This window comes from Gobius niger, assembly GCF_951799975.1.
Source record: "Gobius niger genome assembly, chromosome: 12".
NCBI lineage: Eukaryota > Metazoa > Chordata > Actinopteri > Gobiiformes > Gobiidae > Gobius > Gobius niger.
In genome coordinates, this window is record NC_136863.1 from 11,486,235 (window position 1) to 11,513,759 (window position 27,525).

The window sequence follows — 27,525 nt, forward strand, 5'->3', positions numbered from 1 at the left end:
GAGTAGGCTATTTGAGCAACCATACAAATTCACTGATGCCAATGAGCTCATAAAAGACAAAACACATCATCAATCCGACTAATTTAAATGCGCTTCTTCAAACAAACATATTAAACTTTAATAGGCATAATATCAGACGACATCAAGAGGATAATTAGCACATATTATCAATGCCAAAGAAGGTTCGCTGCTGTATTTGTTATGATAGAAGCTTTTCAAAGAGTAAGCATAAAAGACTGACACTGTGATGGGATGTGAAGGTCGGAACGGGCCCGAGCGTGGGTAGAATGCTTCAAACGCCCTCCATTAGCTTTGTGTTGCATTCATGATAAGGTGTTTGGCCGGTCTCAAAGCCATCAAAGACATTCTTTACGAATTGTGTGTGGATTTGTGCAAATGTTACAGGCTCAAATCCTTTGTATGTGGCGCTAGGGAAGGATATTGTAGTTTTTTTTCCGTTTTATTGAGCGCAGCAACCGAAAGATTTATGCGTACAATGACCGCTAAAGTATAGTTCGTTTATTTTAATATCAGGGCAATAACTGAGGGAATAAAATGTAAACAAGTGCGTGAAATGATTACAAGACATGGCTAGTTTTATGGTCAGAACGAAGGCATTGCATTGTGAGATTTCGAGTATTAGCATTGTGTGTTTGAGCTAGGTCATTTTTGTGAATGTTAGGTAGAGCACAATAGACAATATCCATAATCATAAGCCAAAATACTGTATATTAAAAATCACTGAGGTATGCCATTTGATGTATAGTTATCCAATACCATCATTCTTATTTCATGCAGTCCGAATTAACGTTGTGTCATTTTATAATAAAAAAATAATATTGTATGACACATTTTTTTTAATACTACATTGTTTTATGCTTTCAGGTACAGGTTAGTATTTACTTTTAGTAGTTTTATCACAATAACGTACTTTTATTTCTAGGTAGGTAGATTGCTAGATCTTTGGGTCTGAATGCAGCCGATGGAGAGGGGCACGTAATGAGTGGAGCTCCACATTTCTACAGGAAATGACGTCACCTCCGCAGGACAACACTAGCTTAATCCAAACTAACCCGAATCCTAACTTTAAGGATAGTGGAGTTTACTAAGGGGGGTCTTATTGTGATCAATTTAAATAAATGTTGCGGTAAAAAAAGAGCTGACGTCATTTCCTGTGGAGGTCTGGAGCTCCACTGATCACGTGATTCTCCTTCAGCTGTGTTTTGACCCTCTTGGTCACACTACCTGGTTCATCTGTACCCAGACTCAGCCCTATGTAAAGCACTTTGCACTACTACTTGTATGAAAAGCGCTTTATAAATACAGTTTTGATTGATTTTGATTGATTGACTACACAGACAACAGCCAGGGACATCACATTAGGATTACATAGAGATTACAGGCTGAGTGCAGCTATAGCAGAGGGGACACAACTTTTGCTGAGTCCATGGCTACTTCAGAAATAGCAAGAAGTATCATTCAGTATGTCTACAAATTAGACTTAGATGGCCAGCGTTTGAAAATCAGTTAATTTTCTCCTTCAAGGCCAAACAAGTTGAGTCCAACCAGAGTGTAAAGTTTCTTTGTTATCCTGGATAATCTAAAATTTTGTTTCTCTATGTTGGCCATGGTGACTGCTCTACAATCTGGTTGGACTTAACATCTTTGGCCTTGAAGATGAACATTTGCATGATCTTTCAAAACCTCTACAATCTAAGCCTAGAAATGTGGCTGTAATAACCTGTACTGATTGATTGATCGACTTGATTTGTTAACCCGGTTTTCACACCGTCTAAAACTAAACTTTTGCACAAGTGACCATGCAAGTCAAATGGAAGACCTCAGTGATTCTACTTAATAATACAATAACCATAATTTGGCAATATATATCGTTCATTCCTCGTCCCTGTATCCTCATCTCGTTACAAGCAAAGAACTGACAATCCCACTTTCTGACAGAATGAGTGCGGCTGTCAGGAAGGAGTTCCTCTTCCAACCCCACAAATATGTGTCAGAGGGTGAGCATACATGTCCAGGAGGATCTCCCACTGAACCGGGGAGAGAGAGGAGGGGGGAAAAAAAGGCTTTGCGGAGCTTTCGTGCCATTTCCTTCACATCAGATGGGACAGGCTTCATCTTCTCTGGCTTATCACCACCACTCACTCACTCAGATCCAAATCCTGAGCTTTCTTAGTGCAAATCACCTGTCTCCTTCGGCGCCCCTCAATCTCCTCGTCCCATTGCTATTCACAGCAGCCCGCGATCCCCTTCTCGTTCACTATATTATGTTTATGCAGTACACTTTCTATTTCTTTATCTCCCCGATCCATTGCCGAGCGCCCTCTCTCACTCCCTCTATCTCGCGCCGCTATGATTGCGCCACTGCATTTATAGAAGATTGAATGGATGTTACTCGACGCAGTTTGCCTGTTTGCCACATCTCAGGTATTGGGGGAAATCAATTACCTCTCACGTAAAGCGGCGAGTTGAAAATGTGGCTCCGCTGTGTCGTACTTAGGTGTATTGTTTAAACTTTCACTGACAGTAAAGAACGGTTTAATCCACAACAGGAAATTAAGCTACGGTATAGGCTTCCTCAGAGCCACAAAACAAAAAAAACAACTAAAAGACACAGAAGAAGGAGACACAGAAGAAGAAGAAGAAGAAGAAGGAGACACAGAAGGAGACACAGAAGGAGACGGAGAAGGAGGAGGAGAAGAAGGAGGAGAAGGAGAAGAAGGAGGAGAAGGAGAAGAAGGAGGAGGAGAAGGAGAAGAAGGAGGAGGAGAAGAAGGAGGAGGAGAAGGAGAAGAAGGAGGAGGAGAAGAAGGAGGAGGAGAAGGAGAAGAAGGAGGAGGAGGAGAAGGAGGAGGAGAAGGAGAAGAAGCAGAAGGAGAAGAAGGAGAAGGAGAAGAAGGAGAAGAAGAAGACGGAGAAGAAGAAGAAGAAGAAGAAGAAGAAGAAGAAGAAGAAGAAGAAGAAGAAGAAGAAGAAGAAGAAGAAGAAGAAGAAGAAGAAGAAGAAGAAGAAGAAGAAGAAGAAGAAGAAGAAGAAGAAGAAGAAGGAGGAGGAGAAGGAGGAGAAGAAGGAGAAGAAGGAGAAGGAGAAGAAGGAGAAGAAGGAGAAGAAGGAGAAGGAGGAGAAGAAGGAGAAGAAGGAGAAGAAGAAGAAGAAGAAGAGCTTGGTGCCTTTCACAGACATAGTCACAAAGCGCTTTACATGAGACCACCACCATCCATTCACACACATCATTCATCCTGGCCTATTGTACATGTTTTTAGTGATAGGGGAAACCAAAGTGCCCGTAGTAAACCTGCACAGACACAGGGAGAAACATGCAAACTCCACACAGAAAGGCCCCGTCCTGGCGGGAATCAAACCTGGGACCTTCTAGCTGTGAAGCATGAGCGCTGACCGCTACCGTGCCCCATCATAATCTAGAAATATTTCCAACATATTTTTTGAAACATCACGTGTACACACTTGTGTCCTTAAAAAAAAAAAATGAATACTTTCTGCAGCTGAAGCTGGTCAATTGGAACAAAGTTAAATAAGAAGAGGCGCAGGCAGCAGTGAGCGCGGAGAGGACAGAGGCGCTCAGGTGACTGTGGGGCGGATATTGTGTGTCTTATCTGTCGGTGCAGGTCTGGGCTTATTACACTCACAGCAAGAGTCAGAGAGCATCTCCAGTGAGGGAAAAAAAAAAAAAACGGAAAGCCAAGAAACGCGTTCACTCAGCTGATGCTAAAAACAAATCTCCCAAAAACAAACAAAAACAAGGAACGATGAGGCCTTTTTATCGGCTGTAACAAGGCCCATTTATAGTTTGGAAGAAGATGAATCACTTGAAGAGTCAGTAAACAAGGAGAGAGTTTTCAGATGCCATTACACAGTCGCGTCAACATCCATAAAGATTCTCTGTGCTTTCTGATGACAACAGATATGGAAAGCATTTGGCGAAGATATCAATCAACATACTGATGATGCTGAAACAGTTTTCATCTTACAGTAGCTCCACATCGAGGCAAAAACAGCAGATAAAAACTAATTTGGGACAAATATCCAGGCAGTTTTATATTTCCATCATCTCATAATGACTTTCTCTCATAACAAAGTAATGACAGAATTTCAGCGACACATCCATTTTTATATAGCATTAAAGGAGATAAATCGTGCTACCTGGATTATCTTGAGCAACTATAGCCAAGAGCTGGTTCGAATTTTCCTCCTGACCAGCAGAAAAAGCTATATAGTATAAAGTTATATGTCATACAATTGGACAATGAAATTACTGCACTCAAATTGTGTTCACTATTAAGTAATTAACATGGGTTATTCCCACTGCTACAAACTGCTTTTACAAAGACATAACTGGTGCAGAGGTGCCAAAGCATGTTTACAATGAAACTCAATATGTACACTTTACTGTAGTGTGTAATGATAATAAATATACACAAAATTGTAGTTTTAATCTTAATTAAAAGCCAGAGAGAACCCGCTATGTCTGTAATGCCACTGACACAATATCCATTTAGTTCACCACAACACCCTGTTTTGTAATTGGTTATAAAGTACTCATGTTAATGTGCCTTTGTGATTCGGTCCAAGTAGCAGTTTTTCTAACACTAACACTTGCCAGCGCCTTTGGTGATTGCTGCTGTGTAAAAGCTAGAATTAATCAACCTCTTTTTCATTTCTGTTCCGTTAAACTGTGGTCATACAAATGTAGTTTTGTAGTGACATGTTACCACAAATCTCACAGATTATGTTACACAACTCATTTACAATATTACATGTAAAGAAAAATGGACTTGGAAGCCAATATGGAATAGTACTCTTGGTCACGGCAACAGTACTTCTATAGGGATGCACAGTATGTCGCCATAACACAGAGGTCTGACAAAGATTTAGACATTATTTGCTAGAAAAGGTGAAAACAATAACACATGGTGACTTTAAAGATGTACAGAGTTCAGTTTTAGTCTTAATTTATCTAGTCCTGTTCAATTTTAGCCAATTTTAGCTAATTTTTTGGGTTTTTTTTTGTTTCATTATGACACATTTTGAAGAAGAAACTAATTGTTTAAGATTTTGTTTAGATGCAATGGAACGTACTGTGTTGAAATGGTTGAAAATATTACACACTTTTGGCAGTGAGACAGTAATTCATATTTTTCTCATATTGAGCAACCCTAATTGCAAATAATGTTGAGAAGTAAAACCATTTGCAATGTCAAAAGTGTTTCGTTGCAGCCGCTTGATATTTAGTTTCAGTACAACGACAACAACTATGAGGAAATGCTGCTGTAATTTTTGTTGAGTCAAACTTTGCAGGCTCAGCCGTGCCTTTAAGGAGAATAAATTACTAGAATACTGTCTACAATAGCATTGGCAGCAATACCGTGGGATTTTGGTACTGTTATAGTATATGACACCTTGATATTTCCTTACTACATTTTGGTATTTGTTATGGAGGGGACTTTTTTGTTTTGTGTTTCTTTTCGACAGTGCAGAGCCGTGAGCGAGACCAAAGCCCCTCCACAGTGCCACGTGGGGGTTTGGACTGATGAGCGCGTCAGTGTGGATGCTGACAGGTGTCTTGTCAGTTCTCCAGTCTGCAGACAGCTGTGTGTTGACAGGAAGCACGGCCCGAGGAGGTGGTCTGCCACAGGAATGAGAATGGTACACAGCTCTCATCTGATATTCTATAAGAGCCTGTATCAAAAACTACTGTGTAAAAGTTTACATTTGAGAGCGGGATTCAGAAAACTTTATTTATCCACAAGGGTCAGTACAGTTTGTAGAAGTTCACAGCACAAGCACGCATATATCAGACCAGTCAGGGCAAACGGGACAAACTATAAGAACGGAGTATCATGAGAGAATTTAGAGGCATAATACACATGGCTGGAGTTGCTGGCATAATTGAATCACAAACTAGTGAACAGTCAAATATTCATACAATCTTCCAGAAGCACTTAAAGACAACCAGTATGAAGGGAGTCAAATGTGAAAAAGCAGAAATTAAATAAAAATACTGAAAAGCATCTATCATGAAACTTTCACACTGTTGTCTATGAGAGTTATGTTTTTAACCAAGAACAAATCCCTGCCGCACCGACGACTACATGATTCATTACCTGAGTTAATTAAAACCTGACCGACTCTGTTTTTTAAATATTATCTTTGGCAAGGGCTTGTCTCTTGATGGATTTTTCATCACATATCAGGCATTTGGAGAACTGCCTCAGAAGCTCTGGGCACTCAGACAGGGCCGTGTAGAAAAGGCGACGCATATTTTGTCTTCTTTTGAATTTGTGTGCGCGTTCCCAAACAATTCCAGATTAACTCATTTGTCTTGTCATGGATGGGCGCATTCCGAGTCAGCACATTCACCACTTAAATTACCTCTCTGGGGCATTAGCCTAAGTATTGTGCACTTTTAAACAATATGTCCAGGGGAATGTATATTAAAGGGCTGGGCCTGTTTCAAACTGAAATAGTGAAAGACATTAGATTAGAGTTTGGGGGTATTGGATGGTTTCTCTGGCTCAGGGCTCGCAGTAAACAAGTATATTATTTGGATAATTTGGGTTTTGGAAGGTTTGGGCTTGGAAGCTGAAAAGTACTTTTCTTCTTCAGGCCCCGTGGTGTGTAAAATGAGGCTCACATTTGTTTAATTTAAATTCAACTTTAACATTTACATGAATGTTTACTACAGTTACACTGTTTGTACTATTATGTACTTGCTAATTGACTACATTCTATGTTGTACAGCACTTGAGATGCATTGTATATTTGGAAAGTGCTATTTACAGTATAAATACGTATTCTGATTGATTTAAGTGGAAATGGCGATTTGTATCAAGGTTGCAAATGAGAGTATCTAAAGCAATGTGCATCATCTGTGTGTCTGATGGTGATGATTGCCTAAAGTTTTTATGGGGCCTGCCTTTTTTTTGCTATAATTTCACTTATTTCACCACATCCTCCAAAAACCAACACGTATATCAACACTTAGCACAATTATTCACCAATAAAATGTGTGAGTTTCATCAATTTACCATGGTTAGTTTTGAAGTTATGTTAAAAAAAAATAAAAAAAGTACATGAAGTACCATGAATTTAGCCAGAATTGGGTCTGACTCTCTTCTCTGATTGGCTGAGTGAGGACTACATGCTTCTTTACCTACTGATGTGCTGCAGGGAGGCCATATGTAAAGTGTGCAGAAATAAAAAATACTCACTTGCCCTATAAAGAGTTAAAGGCAATCACAATTTAGCTGCTTATAAATGAGAAACGAATGATGAGAAAAGCGTTGTAAATGTTTTAGAGATGATCAAATCTGTTTTAACACGGTTTTACAGGTAGTTGACGTGACACAACTAAGCTACTGCACCAACATCTAAGAACTCTCTGTCATCAGATTATGAGTCAGCTGTCATTGAACCCAGACCTCGCGGCCCGAGTCCAGCACGGACAGTGAGCAGCCCGTCTCACGAGCAGTCCTTTCACAAGCCAGGGAAAGGGACAGGAAAACACGGGACAGTTGGTAGAGTCTTACCTGCTGTGGTGAGGCAGAGCTCCTCGTCGCTGTTGTCCTGACAGTTGTCCTGGCCGTTGCACAGGAAGCTGCGGTCCACACAGCGCCCGTTCCGGCACTTGAACCTCGCCTCCGTGCACACAAGAGGGTTCCCTGCTGTGGAGCCAAAAGACAAGAGAGAGAGTTTAGCTGACGCACCCTATTTGAAGGTCATCGTCCCCCCCTGATTTATCGAAATGCTTTAATACATTCCTTACATTTACTTCTTTTCCTTTCAAAGCAACTTTTTAAAAACTCAGTTTGGTGGAGAATAGATCAAAAACTTTCTTATCTACAAAATATTTTAAAATGCATGAAATATTAAACATTACACAGTCCAAGCCAGCTGAGTATTTGTCCTCAAAATTATCTCGAGAGTCGATCCGGACAATTACACAGTGCTTTGAGCGTGCAGAAAAGCTCCCTTTTAAATGTCCAGATTAGATTTGTGAACATGAGGCCCCGCAGGCGAGGAGCAGTGCGTTTGACAGAGAAAAGTGATTGGTTGAGAGCTAAAGGCTGGCTCACAGAACAAGGACAAGGTGGCGCGAGGACAAGAAAACACTCACATTATGAACTAAACCTACAGTGCAGTCGGTCTTTTCACTTGTATACAACGGTGTCTGAGTGCGGCGATCAGTCTAATGACAAAATAACTATTCTCTAAGCTCTCAGGATGAACTAAGACAGATTTCACATTGATTTGTTTAATAGGTTATTCAGTATTGTTGTTCTGTGGTTTTGGATAAAGCACAGGGGAGAGACAGTGGACACAGATCGTGAGTGGTGGGTTCAATGTTTTGAGAGGGACAGCGTGCAGTTTCCTGTCACTCAGCCCGGTTGGGTAAAATTGCTGCTCTGTCTCTGCACCTACTCTCACCTCAGTCAGTGCAGGAGCTGACCACCGCTGGGTACTATATGTAGATCTGATCGCAAACATGGCGAGTGCGCGGAGCATTGCCACGAGTGAGGGTAACATGCGACTTAGTAACGTGTTAAGAGTACTCAGATTACGTTTACGTACATGTAGCTTTTGGCATCGGCCCTTTCAATGTCATCAACAAACTCGTAGCTTTATGTGGTTGAGGAAAGCTGTACAATCAAAAACAAGTTGGGTTTGTTGTGTGTTTATTATTTCCAATTCAATGCACTTTGTATTGCATAAGAGCTCCTTTACAGACGTCCTTTACATATAAAGCTTACGCTAAGCTTTTACAAAGTTCATGCCTGTCGTTCTGTAGTTTCGATCTCACTCCAAATCACTAAATCCACTGAAATCTTCATCCTCGGCCTCACTTCTGAACAATCGCCTTGGCAACTACCTGTGCGCGGAGGCGTAACTGCACCGTTGACAAGCCTCTCCCGGCAGCACGTTGTTCAAGCTCTCATTTACGAAGTCATTCCTCTAGCTGTGGCCATTTAGCTTTTAGCCTGTGATAAGCTTCTTTTTGTTTTCTTCATTGCGGTGAAGGGTAACCTCCACTTTCTGGCTCACTCCAAACTTTCCTTCTGCTGGTCGATTAGCCTGCAGGGCCCTCTAGTGGCATGTGAAATTACATATTTGAATTTAAAAAAAGGAAAAAAAAAATCACATATTAGTCGCTCCGGATGCACCCCCAGCCAAACTATGAAAAAAAAGTGTGACTTATAGTCCGGAAAATACGGTACTCTAATGTGTTCATAATGAAGTAGCGCAGTAATGTAACAAGCTACTTTTCCTGAGGAGTAACAAGCTAACAAGGCACTATGATGAACAAGGCACTAACTGTACGTACAAAGCATCACTTGAGGCCACCGTGGCTCCTCATCAATGCCAAGGGGACAAAAATGGACCAAGACCAAACAAAACTTCCACTTCCCTCGAGTTATTGAGCGGCACCAAATAACCTACTTTTAATACAGAACTGACCTCGCTCTCACTAATGCACAGGGAGGGTGAGATCAATGGCCGCAGTCTGAACACCGAGTCCAGCGGGACAGAACATTACTGAGCTGCCCCTGTGCCTCTTGTGTCCAGGCCACAGACAGATGTCCCCGACAGCCTTACGGGACCGTCCTGCACCAGACTTACTGCAGTTCTCCTCGTCGCTGCCGTCCGGACAGTCACTGAAGCCGTTGCAGCGGAACCGTCCGATGATGCAGTGTCCGCCCGTGGAGCAGGCGAAGAACGTGGGGGCACATTTGGACTTGACCTTGGCTGTGGAGAGATGAGAGGGAAAGGAGGCGTAATGGGTTAGACCGGGAGCGGCGAAGGGACGACGGCAGCACTTTTTATCGCAATACGTCACGTTTTATGATAGAATTACCCTTGAGAGGCATCAAAGGCAGGAATGCTTTGTCAATAAAGATGTGTTTTAGCAGATAAAAGGGGAAGTTCTTGATAGTACGTGTTGTCCTTGATTCAAAGACCCCTTTATGCTCAGTTTTTGTTGCTGCAAATTACTTTCACACATCTTTTATGTTTTAAAGAAAGACACGACTGTCTGTAAGTCATTTTAAGTATGCACGATTCCACAGAAATATACTAAACAGAATGAATTTAATTTCTCAAAACCTCTATGAAAATGAGAAATGTGAATGGCAGTCTCAAAGGAGCAGCTTTTATCCTGGTGCCATTTTGGACTAGACCCTTTTTGTGTAATGGCCATGTTTTAGGAACAAATGTGCTTTTATAGATGAAAGAATGCGCTGCACTGTTCAACCAATAGCCCTTTGTGCGAGTCCAAACAGTCAAATCGCCAATGTATTCTACAAAACATTTAATTATTCAGCCCCTGTTGTTCTCCCGCTCTTATCTCAAATACAACATGAAACGTCTGAGATCCCAAACTCCCAGATGCTGATAAAGGAAGAAAACCGGCTAATGACAAAGACAAAGATGGATTGTGTTGGCATGGAAGGATGCATTGATCAGTCTAAAGCAGGTTCAAGGTCTTATCTCGCAAGACAGGCCCGAGAAGCAGTGGTGAAGGTTGCCCAGTGCAGATGTTCCAGCCCACAGTGTTCAAAGTAAGCCCTAGTTTATACTCGGAAGCATTGATCTTCTCTCGCTGACACAAAAAAACAAGATTAGGTGCACGCGATCAGAGAGAGAAAGGATGACCTCGCTTTACCCCACAGCTGCGAAGTTGAGTTTGTGAAGCCTGGTGGAGAGACACTCAAAAGTCAGTTCGTTACAGTTAAAGCTGTGGTAATCAAATTATTTTCTTGTAGTAGATTGAATTTCATTTGGCACCATAGATCTACATAGTTAAGGCAACATTTGCAACTGAAATGCAGACCAGGTGCACCGTTGTGTGCCAAAATATAGCGCATTTTCCTCTAGCGTGAACCAGGAAGTTAGAGGCTAAAAAATTAGCACGGTGATAGCAGTGGCGGTCTACCATGTTTACGTCTAAACTCTGTCTCGTTATGAACTCCGTGAACACTCAAGTGAACAATCGGGCTGTGCGGAGGGTCTGTGAGAACTAGAAACACGTTTAGGCAACAGCTGAGTTGTTGCCTCCGACTTTCACAGTTTGACTCAGGTAGTACAGCTTTAATATTGTTCAATACCTATATTGCATGTAGCGCTGCAAATAAATGCATACTGGGAGGAGTGGGGAAGATTAGTTAAAGCGTTAAAAGATCTGTTCACTGCAAACTGACGGTCCCCAAACTTTAAGAACTGTTAAGACAACAATTTCAAGAGCATTCATTTGTTTCCCAACCGGTGGATCAAGACCGATGTGCCTAGTGGCCAGGGGCGACTCCAAAAGACACTTAGAGTAGGATTCCAATGGGACTTCAGACCTCCCTAGAACGTCTTAATAGCCTGGCTCCAAAGAGCTATTTTTTCTAAAAATCGCTATGACCCATGTGACAACGCTGGGGTAGGTGAAATATTTTAAACCACGCTGTTTTCTTGTACACTAGCCCTAAAAGTGGAAGCCTTTCCAGAGCATTGACTGGCTCCAGAGCTGGTCAATCAAGCTCTGGAGCTCTGTGGAGGCTCCGCCCACCCTGCGAGCGCGGGGCTTCCTGCCTCTTTGGCCTTTTAAGGAACAGGCTTTGTAGAAGAAGAAGAAGATGTAAGTCTCACAGACGCCTTGGGACCATTACAATGAATGGGGCTGAATAGAACACCAGCTAATCTAATTCTATAATCTAATTCTATAATTCTAAAATCTATGGTCAAGACCCAAAAGTGGGTTGCAAAACCTTTTTTATTGGGTCGCAAGCTTGTTCCAAAAAGGACAGCAGCTAAATTGTTTTCATCGTCAGCCGTGTTGACCAAAGCCTAAGTTCATGCTTTTTTAAATCCATCAGGAACACAACTCCATTAACTACATTTCATCCAATAAACATGATCTTAAGCATAAACAAATAAATAAAACTTTCACCAGCTAAAACTAGTTTGTATTGTACAGTATAATAATGTAGTCCATGTCCACATGGAGGAGCACAAGACTTCTGATCACACCAGCTCAAAAACAATTCACGGTGACCAACGCACTTCAGTGAGAAAAACGTTGTCACGCTGACTGTCCACAAGTCACACATCTTTCTAACATTGAGCTTCAACGCAGAATGTAAAATACATTAGAAAATAGAGCAGAAATTCACTACAGACCCTATAAAATTAGTCACACATTCTGTTCTTTAAATCCATTTGCATCGTAATAAGTGTGAAGCTTGGTGTCTACATTTCTTTATTACTTGTGCTATTCTTGTACTAGTTCAGACGGTCTTATGAGACTTTTGGTTTCGGGGCTAAATAAAAAATGCATTGAGCCACTCATGCAAACACATATGCGACATCTCAAAACAAGCCACCAAACAGTCTCCGAATACAAAGACGAAATTGGCCCGCTCGTAGTTTGGCATTGTGCCGCCTCAACTGCCAGGGGCGCACTTTTTTCCCTTTCTACAATATATTGTGGTAGGCTGATTTATGAGCTCTTTCAAGCCGCTGCGATTATGTGTTGCAAGTGGGGAGGGCTCGGTATAACAAAACCGCGAGACGAGATGAAATGTAATCCGGGAGGAAGCCCGATCTGTGCTGTCTGCAGCCAACTAAAAGCCTTTGTTTACCTGGACAGCAGAGGCTTCTGACTGTCCAAAGCTCATTTCGCATGGGGCTATCGCATTCATTAGAGTCCAGGGAGTGTAGCTCACAGCCCAGCAGCACTTCAAACGAAAGATTGCGTGGGGTACATACAGTGAAACGAAACAAAGGAATTTTATGATGCAAAGCTCAGAATTTGGCTGGCTGTTGTGGTGTTGCTGAAGTTCAGTTTTTCTGCTCATACTGAAATCTTTATGCAGATTTTGACTTTTTTTGGTGATGCAGTTTTTACTGAATTATACACTACACATTTGGGGAAAGTACGATCTTTTTGGATGGGAGGAAACAAAACTCTTCTTCGTGACAATTTGTGATGTCTTGATTCCAAATTCCAATGGATCCTGTGTTACTATGGGCCGCTATGTGATACGGCAACATTTCAATATCCATTTAACTGGAAATAGAAATAGAATCTTAACACTTTTTTTTTAGGGGAGTCCTGGCCCATGAGGGGATCTTACCATTTGAAACAGAAAACCAACATTACCTTGACTCTTGACTGTTTCAGGAGAAGTTTTTGTCAAAAAAAAAATGTAGATGTTTTATTTTGTTTGGCTAATCACAATTCTTGCAAGAGCCAAGATTTTATTAAACCAGAGTGGGCAACGCCAATAGAGCCAATAGAACCAATAGAACCAATAGAGCCTTATTTAGACAGGATCAGTTATTTTGCTAACGCTTTCTAATAATGTGCGCACGTTAAGTATGGCATTAAGTAGGCATTATTCACCACAACTGCCACTAAAATCCTGCACTGTCACTCAAAAAGTTGTCAATTCAAGTACCGTCATGCACGAGCTTAATATAGAAACTGCAGTTACAAGTAAAGACCTGAGGTGGCAGTAGCGAGTATAAAAATGACAACTTCCATTTAGTCCCTTTAAAAGTGCATTGTGCAAGTTCTTATTAAAAAAAGCTGGTATTAATATGTTTTTGACCTGTCAGTGACACATCAGACGCTTGGGCGGTTAGCATAGCGCCTTTACTCACCATCCCGTGGCCTGTAGGACGCTCCAGGATCAACTTATTTTTCGGTATTCACTGCTGATTGAACCGTATCCATGGTTACATGTACATTCCTGCAGTAATCCTAATAAACCTGAAATAAAACTGATCCTGAAGCATCATTGGAGCCACCAGGATGTTAAGCAAAGGCGCTAAGCTAACCACTCAATAAGCCGCTGGGTCACTGAAAGGTCAAATACACCCCAATATGAACTTTCATTTTTACATAAAAAGTTTAATACGAGGCAATACCATTATTTCTCCCACAAACATCCATTTCAACCATTAATAATTTGAGTTGAATGTTGGTCATTCTTGTTTTTGAGTTTGCTTAAGGCTTTGAAGAGGAATGGCAACACGATATCTAGCACTAACAACACACTGAAATCCGCTAACAGTAGTGTTTCCGAAAAGTTGTTTTCCTCTCCTCCACCTCTGCATGAAAGTAGACCCTAAGTGCCCATCTTCATTTGGGGGATAGAAACCGAGCTGCTATCATTCTGGCAGTCTCCAGCTCATTACCACTAACCGCGGGCAGGCTTGGTGCTGTGTTTGTGTTCGAAATTAGCTCAGAAGTCACATGAAGGACAGGCTCACAAAAGGGGGAGCGTAAGAGGCTAACGTAGTGGAGGACACACGTCTGACAGCCACGCGCGCACTTCCACAAATATAAAGACATATTCGAGAGAAATCAAGGGGCATGCAAACTCGGAAAACACTTTAGCATTCCTTCCATCTTAGTACCGTCTGTCACCGCTCGCTCAGTTCCCCAGTTTGAAGCTTTTTGCCAAATATTCTTTTTGTTGTTTCCCCGCGTTCGTTCTGACGCTGTAGAAGTTGTTTACAAAAAGCGGAGAGGGCGGCGCTGGAGGGGTTCCAAAGTTCGAGTTCAGCTCTGAGGCGCAAATGAAAACGAGTGAAGTAACAGTCCCACCTGATTTCTGCAGGTGAGACCAAAAAAGAAAAAAAGGAAAAAGTGGATGAAAGGACAAAAGCACCTTGGAGACAAAATCCTTTTTTTTTGTGTGTTGATTCCCTCGTAATTTTATTAATAAGCTCATGAATAGTGATGGGAATTGTAGGTGTTTAACGGGAAGAGCCAAATCTGAGTGTTCCAAATATTGAACACTCATTTTATAGAAGTCAGATCACTTAAGCTGGGGCACACTGCTGTCTTAAACGATTACTTACTTACTTACTTTTTTCCCTTTCTCACGGAAGAGAGGCTGGTGGTACAAATCCCAGGCATCTGCTCCTGGAGAGATTTCCATAGTTTTGCTCACATTCTAACACTTTTTTGACCGTATTTTGTAACTTTTAATGAATTCTATTGCCCGTTTTAGGCCCAAAGGTTGTAGGTCCAAAGCCAGCAACTGCAACGCCATCATGTTCTCAGGCAAAACACCCCCATTGTTTTCACTATATTGCCAAACACTTGTCACACAAAAGAACTGCTTTTTTCAGTTGCGTAAGGTCATTGATCCAGAGAAGAGCTTGAAATGATTATTCATGCATTTGTGTCCGTACGCCTGGACTACAGCAACAGCCTCTTCACGTGTCTCAACAAAAAATGGAGCTGGCTCAACTGCAGTCAGTCCAAAACTCAGCCGCAAGACTTTTGACCAGCACCAACAGTCACTCCTGTGTTAAAATCTCTTCCCTGGCTCCCTGTTGAATTTCGAGTTCAATTTAAAATCTTGGTGCTAACATTTCGAGCCCAACATGGTCAAGGTCCTTCTCACATTGTTGCCCTCATTAAGCCCTACAGCCCGACTCGGAGCTTGAGATCCTCTGGGAAGAACCTATTGATGGTTACCCGTACCTGTTTTAAAGGAACAGGCCACCGTTTTTCCATACTGAGATATGTTCTTGCCTGAGCTTAGACGAGTTGATGCGTGCCTGTCTGGTCCTTGTGCGTGTGCTCAGTAACGCAAAAAGACCAAAGATGTTGTTAGCATTTGGCCTCTCCCAGTATATTCCTATGGCTCCAAACGAGGGTGAAGTAAGCTACCACACTCTTCCACGGGCACACACACAGACAAGTACGTATCAACTCGTCTAAGCTCAAGTAAGAAGATATCTCAGTATGGAAGAACTGTGTGCCCTCAGTCACGCAAAAAGACCAAAGATGTTGTTAGCATTTGGCCTCTCCCAGTATATTCCTATGGCTCCAAACAAAGGTGAAGTTAGAAGCGACCAAGCTCTTCCATGGGCACGGACAAAGACCAGAAAGGTACGTATCAACGTGTCTAAGCTCAGGTAAGAACTTTGTGACTTTGTGTCTGCGACAAGCGCTATACACATAAAGTTTACTTACTTACTTACATGCTGACGCTTACTTTCACCATTTAAGCTCCGAAAGCAGCCTCTGGCCCAGAAATAAACCCTTGAAGTTAAGAAAACCTTTGCTCTGTGGGCAATAGTTGTGTATTGGTGTGGTGTAAACAAAGCGTGGGGGTGAATGTATATTAAACAATGTTTTACGAAGTGTCTTGCCAAAGGACACAATTGTGAACTCTCAACTTTGTTCCCAAAAAAATATTGAAGTGTTTTGTGGTGAACTGGTTTCTGGAGACTTGTTCATGGAATTAAATGTCATATATCGGACAATCGCGAAAGTTTCATTAATGCTGAACAAGAATCTTGAGGTGAGTAGAACCTCTACGATGGACATATCCCACAACAGAGAGCTTAAACTAACATCAAAAGTTGTTTTTTGTTATTCCATTTTTTCCGTTATTCCTCCTCTGTTAGGCATCTTCAGTATTCACGTCAGGGCGCTCCGACAGCACCACTCTTCTTGTAAATGTACTGCACTCTATTGCCCTTCTCATCACTTCTTCTCCCCTTCTCTCCTCCTTTGCACTTTCCCGGGAGAGCGAAATCACTCGTTCAGCAGCACAGGTAGGTAGCGCGGGCTCGTGATGTGCATGCATGATTGACAGGACGGAGAGGAGCCAGACAAGGACTTAAGGAAGGCAAGAAAGATGACTAACAAGGAGGAAAACAAGGGCAGAGAGCGTTGGGAAGAGAACAGAGGCTGCAGAGGAGAGAGGAAGGGAAAACTATCCAGACGACCAATGACTTCAAAAGGTTCCTCTGACCTTGCTGAGCGGTCCTGACGGGAGGAAATCAATAGGTAATGGAGTAGTGGTGTAAGCAACAAGGGCGAGGGTAGTGCAGGCCAAACTGGGAGGAGGAAAGTCATTGTGGGTAAGGCATCCCTCGGTTAAGTCGAAGTTTTTGTGACCCGCGTTGGCGAGTAACGAATCACTATAGCCTTTTACAAGCATCCACGTTCAGACGGCTACCAGATGGCTCATTTGAGAAGAGCTGCTTATTTGTACACAGTCCCGCCGGCTTTTCCCACCTGGAGGAGACACTACCCTGGCTGGCCCTATTGCAGAGTGCAGCTCAGACTTCTGTTTGCCCAGAAAAAGCGACAGTCCGTGGCACAGCTGGTGATGTGCCTCTCCTCCTTAGAGGGGAATGAGCTCCTCGTAAAACCCTGTGAGCCCCATCACTTGTCCGTGCTTCACTTGTCTTTGTGCATTTATGGGGCGCACTAAATCGTAGGTGTACTGACAAAAAAAATGCATTTATATCACAATAACTGTGAACATATTTGGGATTTTTATCAGTGAGCCTTGAGTTTGTGCTGCCATGTTTTTTGACCGTCATCCCCGCTCCCCTCTACTCGGAGCAAACAGGAACGCTCTTTGTCTGTCCATTTAAAAAAAAACCAAGTACAACATGTTCGACGTGTGTTCACAAAATAAACAGGAGAATAGCAGTCTACAAAAGCCACAGATGAACCATGTGCACTGTTTGTAAAAGGTTCACAATCCACAACTGTATTAGATTACTTTTAAGTAACCCGTAATGAGCTGGCATGAAGGTTTTGAGCATAAATAAAGGTGTGGGGCGCAATTTAAACCTCTGCTAGTCAAAGGTTTTGCGGCACTAACCACCGATCTATGGCCCTTCACCCTGTGTACGCTTCAGTATGCGGCCCCCCATGAAAAGAGTTTGGACACCCCTGGCTTAAAGGGACTATACAGAGTTTAAAAATGTTAAAAAATGATGTATTTTCCTCCCCCTACATGTTCCAGCCATGTCCTAATGGCGAATGAGCCCAGACCTGTTCACCACAACTGCCTCTAAAATCCTGCACTTCACTCAAAAAGTTGTTACTTCGGGTCCGAACTGCCGTCATGCATGAGCTTAATGTAGAAGGTGCAGTTACACGTATGACCTGAGGTGGCAGTAGTGAGTATAAAATGGCCAACTTGCATCAGGCCCCTTTAATCAAAAAACTATTGATCTCGATTTTGACAGATATGTCAGAAAATTAGAAAAACAACTGAAAACGGCAGATCCCTGGTGGGAATACAGGCATTATTTTGAGTTGATCACGTCTAAAGCAAAGAATATCGTGGGCCGTCGTCCATGAAAAAACTCCATGTCAAACGCTCAAACTTGATGATTTTTCCCGACATCTAAGAGCAGCAGACCTAAGGCTTGATCTGCTTTTAAAACTAAAGTAACTAATCAGATTACCTTTTGTCTCAATCATTCTTTATTATAACCAAGTACCCCCATACTTTATCCCTAAATGATCTTCTGACTCCAATAAAAAGAACTGAACATGCTGGATGATAACCCCCGCAGCAATATTCATCGCAAAAAGGCAATGCACTGCGAAAAGTGCCGTTGTGAACTGGCAGTCACCCCATTGCACCACCGCAAAGTGACAAAACAGAATGTCTTGGCTCGGAATAGTCTGTAGCCATCATTTCAGCCCTAATCTGTCACTAATGGGCGAGTAGAGACGTGCTTTGTTCCATCAAAAAAACGCGCGGCAGATCTGGAATAAAAGATGCTGATCAATATTGCAGCAGCTATGATTAAAGTATTAATTATAACACATTACGAGGACATTCATATCAAGAGTCTCTTGTGCAGACACTTCACTCGGTTTGGAAGACGATGACACTGCACATCAACGCAAGAAAGTACAAAGTTGAATAAATAACGTTCATAACATACAGTGGGTTGAAAAAGTATCCGCGACCTTTAACTTTTCGACATTTTGCCACTCTATGGACCACAAACATAAATATATTGAGTTTAAATTTTACATGAAAGACACACACTAAGAGACACAGAATCGTGAAGTGAAATGAAATGTATACATGTTTTTGAACATTTTAGGGTTAGGGATTCCAAAAGTATCTACCCCCCTTTCCTTTTATTGCAACCAATTGCCTTGAGAAGTTGCCTGATGATTTCTGAATGACCCAATGACTAAATAGAGCCTGTTAAGAGACTATTGGGGAGCAGACAGCATCATGAAGTCCAAGGAACACACCAGACAGGTCCTGGATAAAGTTATTGAGAAGTATAAAGCTGGGTTAGGTTATAAAAAAGATTTCCAAAGCTTTGAACATCTCTCATAGTACAGCTAAATACGCCAAGAGTATGGCTTACTGACCGAATAAAGACAGCACTGACCAGAGCTGTTACCAAGAAGCCTATGATGACCCTGGATGAACTGCAGAGAGCTACAGCTCAGGTGGGGGAAACTGTCCACAAAACAACTATTAGTCATACACTGCACAAATCTGGTCTTAGAAGAAACCACATGGGGGATACAGCAAACATGGGGAAGAAGGTGCTTTGGTCAAATGAGACTAGCCAAAGGGGGGCGAATAAATAACTAAAGTATACACCAATGTGCGCAGACACTGGAGGCAAGGTGGGTGAAGTGTCTTGCCCAAGGACACAACGGCAGTATGCACCTTCTGATCACGAGACGACCCGCTCTACCCACTGTTGTGGTCAGAGAAACCGAAGCCACCATGTGAGCAATTTTATGTCTTACAGCTCACAGAAATCCTTATCCCTGGACCCTGACTAACAATTTTGCACAGCACTGTACATCTTACCTTTAAATCCTGTGCAGGACTGGGGTGGTTCATCCAGAGGCAGATCTGCTTCTGTGGTCAGTGCACTGGTTTCTATATCACCTTCATATTGGACACACAGAGATCGGTCGAAGCCCATGAGACGAAGGCGTTATGAAAAGAATAAAGCTGTGTATTGCTGCTGTATGAATCCGTCTCTGGGGATTTTCATTGTGGGTTGCAGGTGAGCAAAGAAGTATTGTTGAAGCTCACATTCTGATACTTTAATATTCTTTCTGTTGTTCTCTTTTGTGCAGGGGTAGAGATGCTCAAATATGTGCAGAGAGCAAAAATACAACAGAGTCAGAGTCACTCGGTTAAAATCCTGGCGTTGAAAAATATAAGACATTTTGCTTTCAATGCCATTCAACGGCTTAATTAAAGCGATGTAATGCTAGGCTGTGCTTGCTTAGTTCACACAGACAGAAACCTGTATCTTCCGGAGGGGAGTAGCTGTAGCACATATGTTACAATCACAATTATTCAAATAATTTTACTTTTACAGATGATGCCCTTCATACCACAACCAGCAATGAATATTTAAGTAAACCCAGCTTGAAGTTGAATAGTTGCCATCTCCGTCACCCCTGTGTAATGTGTTTCATCAATCAGTGTTTTTTTTTTATAGAAAGACTTCAAATAGCCTTAGTAGAAACCCCTGAGTTGCACAAGTGACATGAGTAAAGATCTCATGACAACCTGTGATTGCTGCATTGACAGTGTGTGGTCCTTTATGCTGTGACTTCTGGCTCGACTATAGGCTCAGGAATTCAAAGCAGACTTAAACCGTTGGTGCTTTTAAGTGCAGGAGCTTGAGCCTGAGGACCACCACATCGCAGCGTTTATACACTTCATTCTAGTACTCTGGCCCACTCCCTCCGGAGTGCACTGCTCCGGCCACAGAGGCTAACCCTGCATGTGAGGCCCAGCACATTCACTCAGCTTCTGTTCTGTGCCATTTTGACTAAATCCACAAGGACTGGCCAGTTTATTAGGCACACCACTCACAATGCTACATATAACCAAAGAACATATAATACATACATAAAATAATATTAATGGATTACCACGGAAATAAAAGATTCCCAAAGTATTTTATCATCATTCATTCGCCCTCAGTCATACTCAGGTGCATTTACAGAGTTGGCTTTTACTTTAGGCCTACAGTCTTCTCCACCAATCACAATAAAGCAAACACAAGGCGAAGTGTGACGCTAAAAGACACAACAACTACAAAAGCCTGTAGTAGATATTGAATTACAAACCTTGGAAAACGGAACCGAAAGACAGAGACACTACTGGCACTGCATATATACATGCACTGAATTAATAAATCTACATATTGTGCTTTATATTGTTATCCTTTGGGTTAGAGCTAGGTTTAGCATTATTATCTCAAATTATGCATATATCCAATTCTCAAAGCTTCTTGCCTGGAAAGCTTACAGCCTATATGCCAGTGTGATACTTCATTTGAAAGCCAAGACTTTCTAGGTTCTAAAAATATGTGTAAGATCTGTGTGAGTGGAACACAACTTACATCACATTTGCCGTCTCTAATCATAAGTCTCTGATAAGGTGGGACCCATTCAACGAACACTTCTCTATGGATGCACCAAACTGGTGTCTATAAAGCCTCTTTATATGAGTATATATTCAGACTCATGACTACCAATCACTCACACACACACGCCACATCTAATGCAGTGGGCTGATTTGATAACAGGAGTCTGGGCCCCTCACAGCTGGACACTAACACAATAAAGCCTATATTTAACGCAATAAGACGCACAGCGGAGATATTACTTGCCTATTCCGGCCGAGGTTGCAATATAAAAAGCAGATTTTATATAGAGACTCAGCCTGAACTCTGACCCTTGGTCCAGGGGGTCTAGGTCTCTGCACACTTTTGCAATCTGCAGCAGCTTCTCTGAACACACGTGATTTCAAAGTCAAGATTGGATACTTCATTCAGCCTTCATTCAAAGTAAATAGAAAACTATGAAACTTTTATCGTACGCTGTTGAACAACAATTCTTCCTTATTGCATTCAATGGTGAGGCTTAGATTTAAATGAACAACACAACCTGGACTGCCTGACGAACAGATTGTACCAATTACAACCAATGAACTACAAGACAATAACAAAGAAAGATGTTTGAAATGCTACAAGAGAATACAAACAACAAATAGATGTTTGCAACGCTATGTTTTTCTGCATGATTGGCAGAGCTTTTGAAGAAAGCCGGGTCTTTGTGTATGCTCATGTCTGTGACTGGAAAATGCGATCAGAGGAGAAACAGTATTTAGTAACAATAAAGTGAACAATAGACTCCCACTTGAACCAGCAGCTTTCTGGATCTCATTGTTTAGAGCAAGATCGGATTGACAATGTACTAAGAATTACCTTGCATCGTGGATAAAGACGCTTTTCTCGAACAAAACCAAAATCTTTGTAAGGCCTAACTGAAGCATATTAATGGGTTTCTCTCATTATTTATAAACTTCATAATCGCTCAGATAGGTGCCAGCATCACACACAGTGGATTGTCTCCTCGCTACAGGGCAGTTTAGATAATGCAGGTTGACTTTGTGCTGCGGGGGAGCGCACAACAAACAAACAGGAGGGACTGGCAGTGCTGCGGGGGAGAGAGAGACCTGTCATTGTTAGGTGAGTAAACCTGACCATCTGAGAGCAACAGAGGACTTATTTATAGAGGAATAATGCATCAAAACAGAAAACAAGCGGCTTGTGAGGCCACGTCGCAGCATAATGAAATAGGAAGTCTGCCAGGTAAAATGGTTGCATGAGCAATTTATTATTGAAAATGCAACTTTTTAGAATATTATATGATTTCCTTGTCAAAAACAAACCTGGAGCTGTGGTTTGCACGGGTAACCCTTTAGTTTGATTCAGTCCCATCTCCCTCCTTCTAAAGCAGGGGTGGGCAATTCATGTTTACCAATGGCCACTAACCTGGCTAACACCAGGCTGCTGTGTGCGCTCGAATTATTTCGAACTGCACAACAGCCTGGGGACCATGGCCAAATCTCCGGTGGATTTGGGAACCAATCACAGAGCGAGGAGGGACGGCAAGACGATGACGCGCTATTCGATATATGGAAGCTTGTAGTTTATTTACGGATAATTTAAAAAAAAGTTTATTTACGGATCCAACATGACAGCAGCAGACACGATGGTATTTTTTGATCAAGCTTTAGACCTTGTTCTAAATAATTTAGCTCAAAAGTTTACAGCGGGTACGTCATACGTCATCTCATACGATGATATGATTGGCTGGGGCTACGTGCAGACGCATGAGACTTTATTTTTTTTTTTTTCGTATCGCCCAATAAACGACTATGGACGATCGTAAACCACACCTCTCCTACGAGAAAATGAATTGGTGGTCCCCAGACTAAATATCACTTGTGATTTTAGTCTGGTGTTAGCCAGGCTAAATGGCCACATGAATAACCTGAATTAAGTCAGAGGGCCGCACCAATATTAACTTGAACTTAATTCTGCTCAACTTTCTCCCACTGCAAAATGCACTAGAATATGTAGAGCCGTTTGAGCCCACAGTGTCGGGGGATGCACATGGGACAAAGTTCCTCAGCCGGACAAAGCTGCTCTAAAGCAGGGGTGTCAAACTCATTTGGGTTGTGGGCCGAAATCCAAGTTGCATATAATGCAACCAGGAAAATACTATTGAAAAAACATTTTTCCATTAAATTAATTATAATGAGCTGTGATTTTAAAAAGTGATGATTTGGTCAAAAGCCCGACAGGACTGTAATGTATAATAGTAACGGCTTACACTTTACAAGCCTGTGTCACAACTGTACTCATTATTCATTCACTCCATACTTTGCTGCTATTGTAGCCACAGCTGCCCTGGGGCAGACTGACCATTGACCACGTGGCTATAATGTGTTCTTTATATCCTATCTCTTATTATGTCAGTGCCCTCTGCTGGACATACATGGAATTTTTTCCTTTTTCTTTTTTATTTAAGCTGCTCCCTAGTGGTTGGAATTAGCACACTGGTTATTTCCTTAATAAACATAACACCGCACAGGAATAGGCTAGAGACTTACATTTACTTGGTTAGGGGCCGGATTAAGTCATCTTGCGGGCCGCTTGTTTGACACCTATGCTCTAAAGGTTTGCCCCCGATACATGTCAACTCCATGTCATTCAGGAAGCTCCTCTGCTTAGCAACTTTAACCTCTTTAACTTAAACTTAGAAACATAACCAATTTATGCAACATGAAAACATTTTTGAATAGAGAAATGTAATACTAGGGCAGGGACTTTTGTCACAATCCGACCCGTATCGCGATAGTCAGGGGCCGATCTGATACATATAATGATAGAGTAAGTGATCATGATGAAGTAATGTGTTTACCTTAAAATGTGTACATTTAAAAAGTGTCCAAAGTTTATAAACCAATTTATTTACGTGTTAAGATTGAAAAGTGCATTAACACAAAATGTAACAAAATGCTGTAACTGTTAATGGAAAACAAAGGAGTGCAGGACAAAAATGCCTCCAAACACAAGTATTGAAAGTATTGCAATACTTGATCAAGTATCGAGATACTTGATCAAGCATCGATACTTGTCGTTGCAGATAAAAGTATTGCGATACGATACAAAACAGTCCAGCCCTATTTAATGGGGGTTGCGATGGTGTTGGTCGAGCTTCACCAAATTGTTGCTGTTGTGTCCATGAGCAACAGAATTCATCCACGGCCCACAATATGCCACAGTAGAGACATAAAACATAACATCATCTGGCTGTGGTTTGCCGTGTCCATAACAATGCTGTATGCAGCAATATTCTGCTATTTCAAAAGAATAAAAAGAGCTAATTTTGTCCAGAATGTGACCAACACAGACACAATGTTTTGGCAAAATGGAGCTTGGAAATAAAAAATGTTTCTGCAAAAGACTGATGCTGATAGTCCCCAGCCTAATGTTTATTTGAATACATAAACACAAGGTCACTGAAATGTCTCCGAGCTTCACAAGAGAAATCAGTTTTATCATTTTTTATTTCTGCAGCTCCAGCTCAGACAGAAGGGCAGCACGCAAAAACAACAAACTGTCATCATTACCAGCCAATTTACTGCCACCTACACCACAAGAAATAGAATAACTTTTTAATTATGACTGAAGAGCGCTATTTCTGAGGCATTTTTCTTTTGTTTTTTTTTCTGTCTGTGTAGACAATAGACACGCCGCTAATGAGACTGCCTGCCTTCCTTTTCCCCAGAATGCCTAGTTCCTTGTCTCTTGTCTGTCCCTATAGCTCTCGTAATGAAGCCAGACAGTCGGCAGGGGTTTTGTGAAGTGGTATCGACTCGGGACTAACCCTCTATTACAGCAATAATAAGGCCCACTTACAGCCGACTAGGTGACGCACACACATGTTGACAATGCACATGAAAAGCATTTTGACAGTAAGATCGTCGATGTCATTGAGAAATACCTGTTTGAAAACACAGACGCCTCTCCGACATTGACGTGTTGTACTGACACATGGTTAGCTCTAATGTAAGCAGAAATGATGCAATGGCCGTGCAATGTTTTTAGTAGCTAATGGGATGGTAAATGATGCAGTGCTTCAGAGAAAAACATCACTCAATATTTCATAATGAATTTGCTCAAGTTTTTTTTACAGCCATCATGACATCACACAAAGTAGGGCTGCACAACATGAGGGAAAAAGTACAATATTCATTCTTAAATATTGCAATATCAGTGTTATTGTGATCATTGGCTCAATCCTACAGGTAACTGCTATTTTTTGTAACTATTACCTGATGCCAAAACAACAAAATGTAGGGCAGTTCAAACTAGAAAGCAGAACTTTTTACTCCCCGGCCCCGATTTTGAGCAACACTAATTATCATTTCTTGGAATTGGACAAATAAGCGCCAAAGCACCCACAAAACGCAATACTATCTCTGAACGGTAGCTCTGTGTTAGGTAAGATAGCGTTATATCAAGCTTTTTTCTTCCATTCCAATGACCTATAGCTGGTGACAGGAGCCTCAGCAAACGTATGAAGAGGCTATTTATTTTGATGACTTCACCAGGTCAGCTTTACAGTAGCCGTGCAGGTCATTGGAGGAAAGCTGAAGTCGAAATGAAAGAACATCGACCTCTTGGAGATTTTGCCCCTCCATAAATCACTAGGAAAAAGATGCTTGCTTAAGTAAAATACAGAGTAGCCATGATTAATATTTCTAAAGTAGGCTAATGGTAGTGTGTCCCACAACTAAGGTAATAAAGATTAATTTTCCGGTTATTTGAGGTTGGGAAAATCACGTCCGATGACCCGAGTTGGACAGAGCAACGAGGTTAAAGAATCATTTCAGATGATTTACGATTTTAATGGGTGTTTGCTTTTGTTGGATGACCTCCACTGTGTGTCTAGGGACTAGGGACTTTTAGCAACACCTACGGCATATTTATGACCAGAAATGCATGTTTTTTAAATTACTTTTATCATTAAATGAATGTTGTCTGACCTCAAGTGTATTATACAATTATTATTGTAAATAAATAAACATTCTAAATGCGATCAGTAAAGCCGATATTGGATTTGAATATAACCAGAGCAAAACACTAAAAAAGAACGTGTAAAGACATTCTCTTTGAAAAGTATGGTGTTGAACAATCATAATTACTGTTACATTCATAGACAGACACACACTTGTTTTTGTGTGTGGTTGCCTGGATATGAATATACAAGGATTGTAAGCAAAATCTTAATCTAAAAGGAATAGGCCACTGTTTGTGTCCATACTGATTTATGTTCTTAACCGAGCTTAGACGAGTTGATACGTACCTGTCTGGTCTTTGTGCGTGCCCCGACTTCACCCCCGTTTATAGGAATATGCTGGGAGAGGCCAAATGCTAACAACATCTTTGGTCGTTTTGCGTGACTGAGCGCACGCACAAAGACCAGACAGGTACGTATCAACTCGTCTAAGCTCAGGTAAGAACATATCTCAGTGTGGAAAAACGTATATACTATATGACTATGCAGAGCTTGTATAAATGGGTATTTGGTATAGCAGGGCTGAGCGATATTGGTGTATATATATATATATATATATATATATATATATATATATATATATATATATATATATATGTGTGTGTGTATATTTTGTGTGATCAGAATGAAAGAGATGTGAAAAGAGATGTGCCTTGGTATAAAGTACCGCATGGTGCATTTTTTTTTGTACGACTGTAAAGGAGAAATCCTTTATGACATTTTTGCATGATCATAAACAATTTATATTAATGCACAAGCATATGCTGAAAGTTCATGTGATGTTACAATGAATGAGAGATAATGAGTTTTTTTTTTCTTTTAACTTCTTTCAACTCCTTTTAAGCACAATAGTCTTGTTTCATTTTCTTTCTTCTGCAAGAAATGTTTGAAACACTTTTCTGTTCAAATGAATAAATAAATGAAAAAAATTAAGAAAAAAAATGTTTCCTCAAAGCGGCTCATTGTAGCGGCTTTTACCAATGTTGTCCTCTTATCAAAAACAAAACTGGAGCTGTGTTTCAACACACTCGCACATCTTTCAGTAATCGATGAATCTTCTTCAGAGACTATTCCTTTTCCCAAAAAGCTCGCCCTGAGGTCCTATGTCACCAGGAAATGCTTCCCTCGCCTCTCGATCTCTTGCTTCCTCTCATGCAGCCACACGAGCCGCACTCACACATTTTTGTTTTTTTGTTTCTTCATTAAAACATTGAAACAGCTGCGACGCTACAGTAAGAGAAGGGCAGTGGGAGGGGCTTAAAGGGAAATGCCGTGAAATTGAAACTCAG

At 41.4% G+C, this 27,525-nt stretch overlaps 1 protein-coding gene across 1 annotated transcript in view; it reads right to left on the reverse strand.

Annotated features, from left to right (window-relative positions):
- The window catches only part of ldlrad3 (low density lipoprotein receptor class A domain containing 3), a 128,566-nt gene that overhangs the window by 53,513 nt on the left and 47,528 nt on the right, over positions 1–27,525 (reverse strand). The window contains exons 3-4 of the mRNA XM_079568533.1: positions 9,655–9,780; positions 7,566–7,700 (exon numbers count right to left, since the gene is read on the reverse strand). Of these exons, the coding sequence (XP_079424659.1) occupies positions 7,566–7,700; positions 9,655–9,780 (261 nt within the window). The remainder of the gene's footprint in view (positions 1–7,565; positions 7,701–9,654; positions 9,781–27,525) is intronic.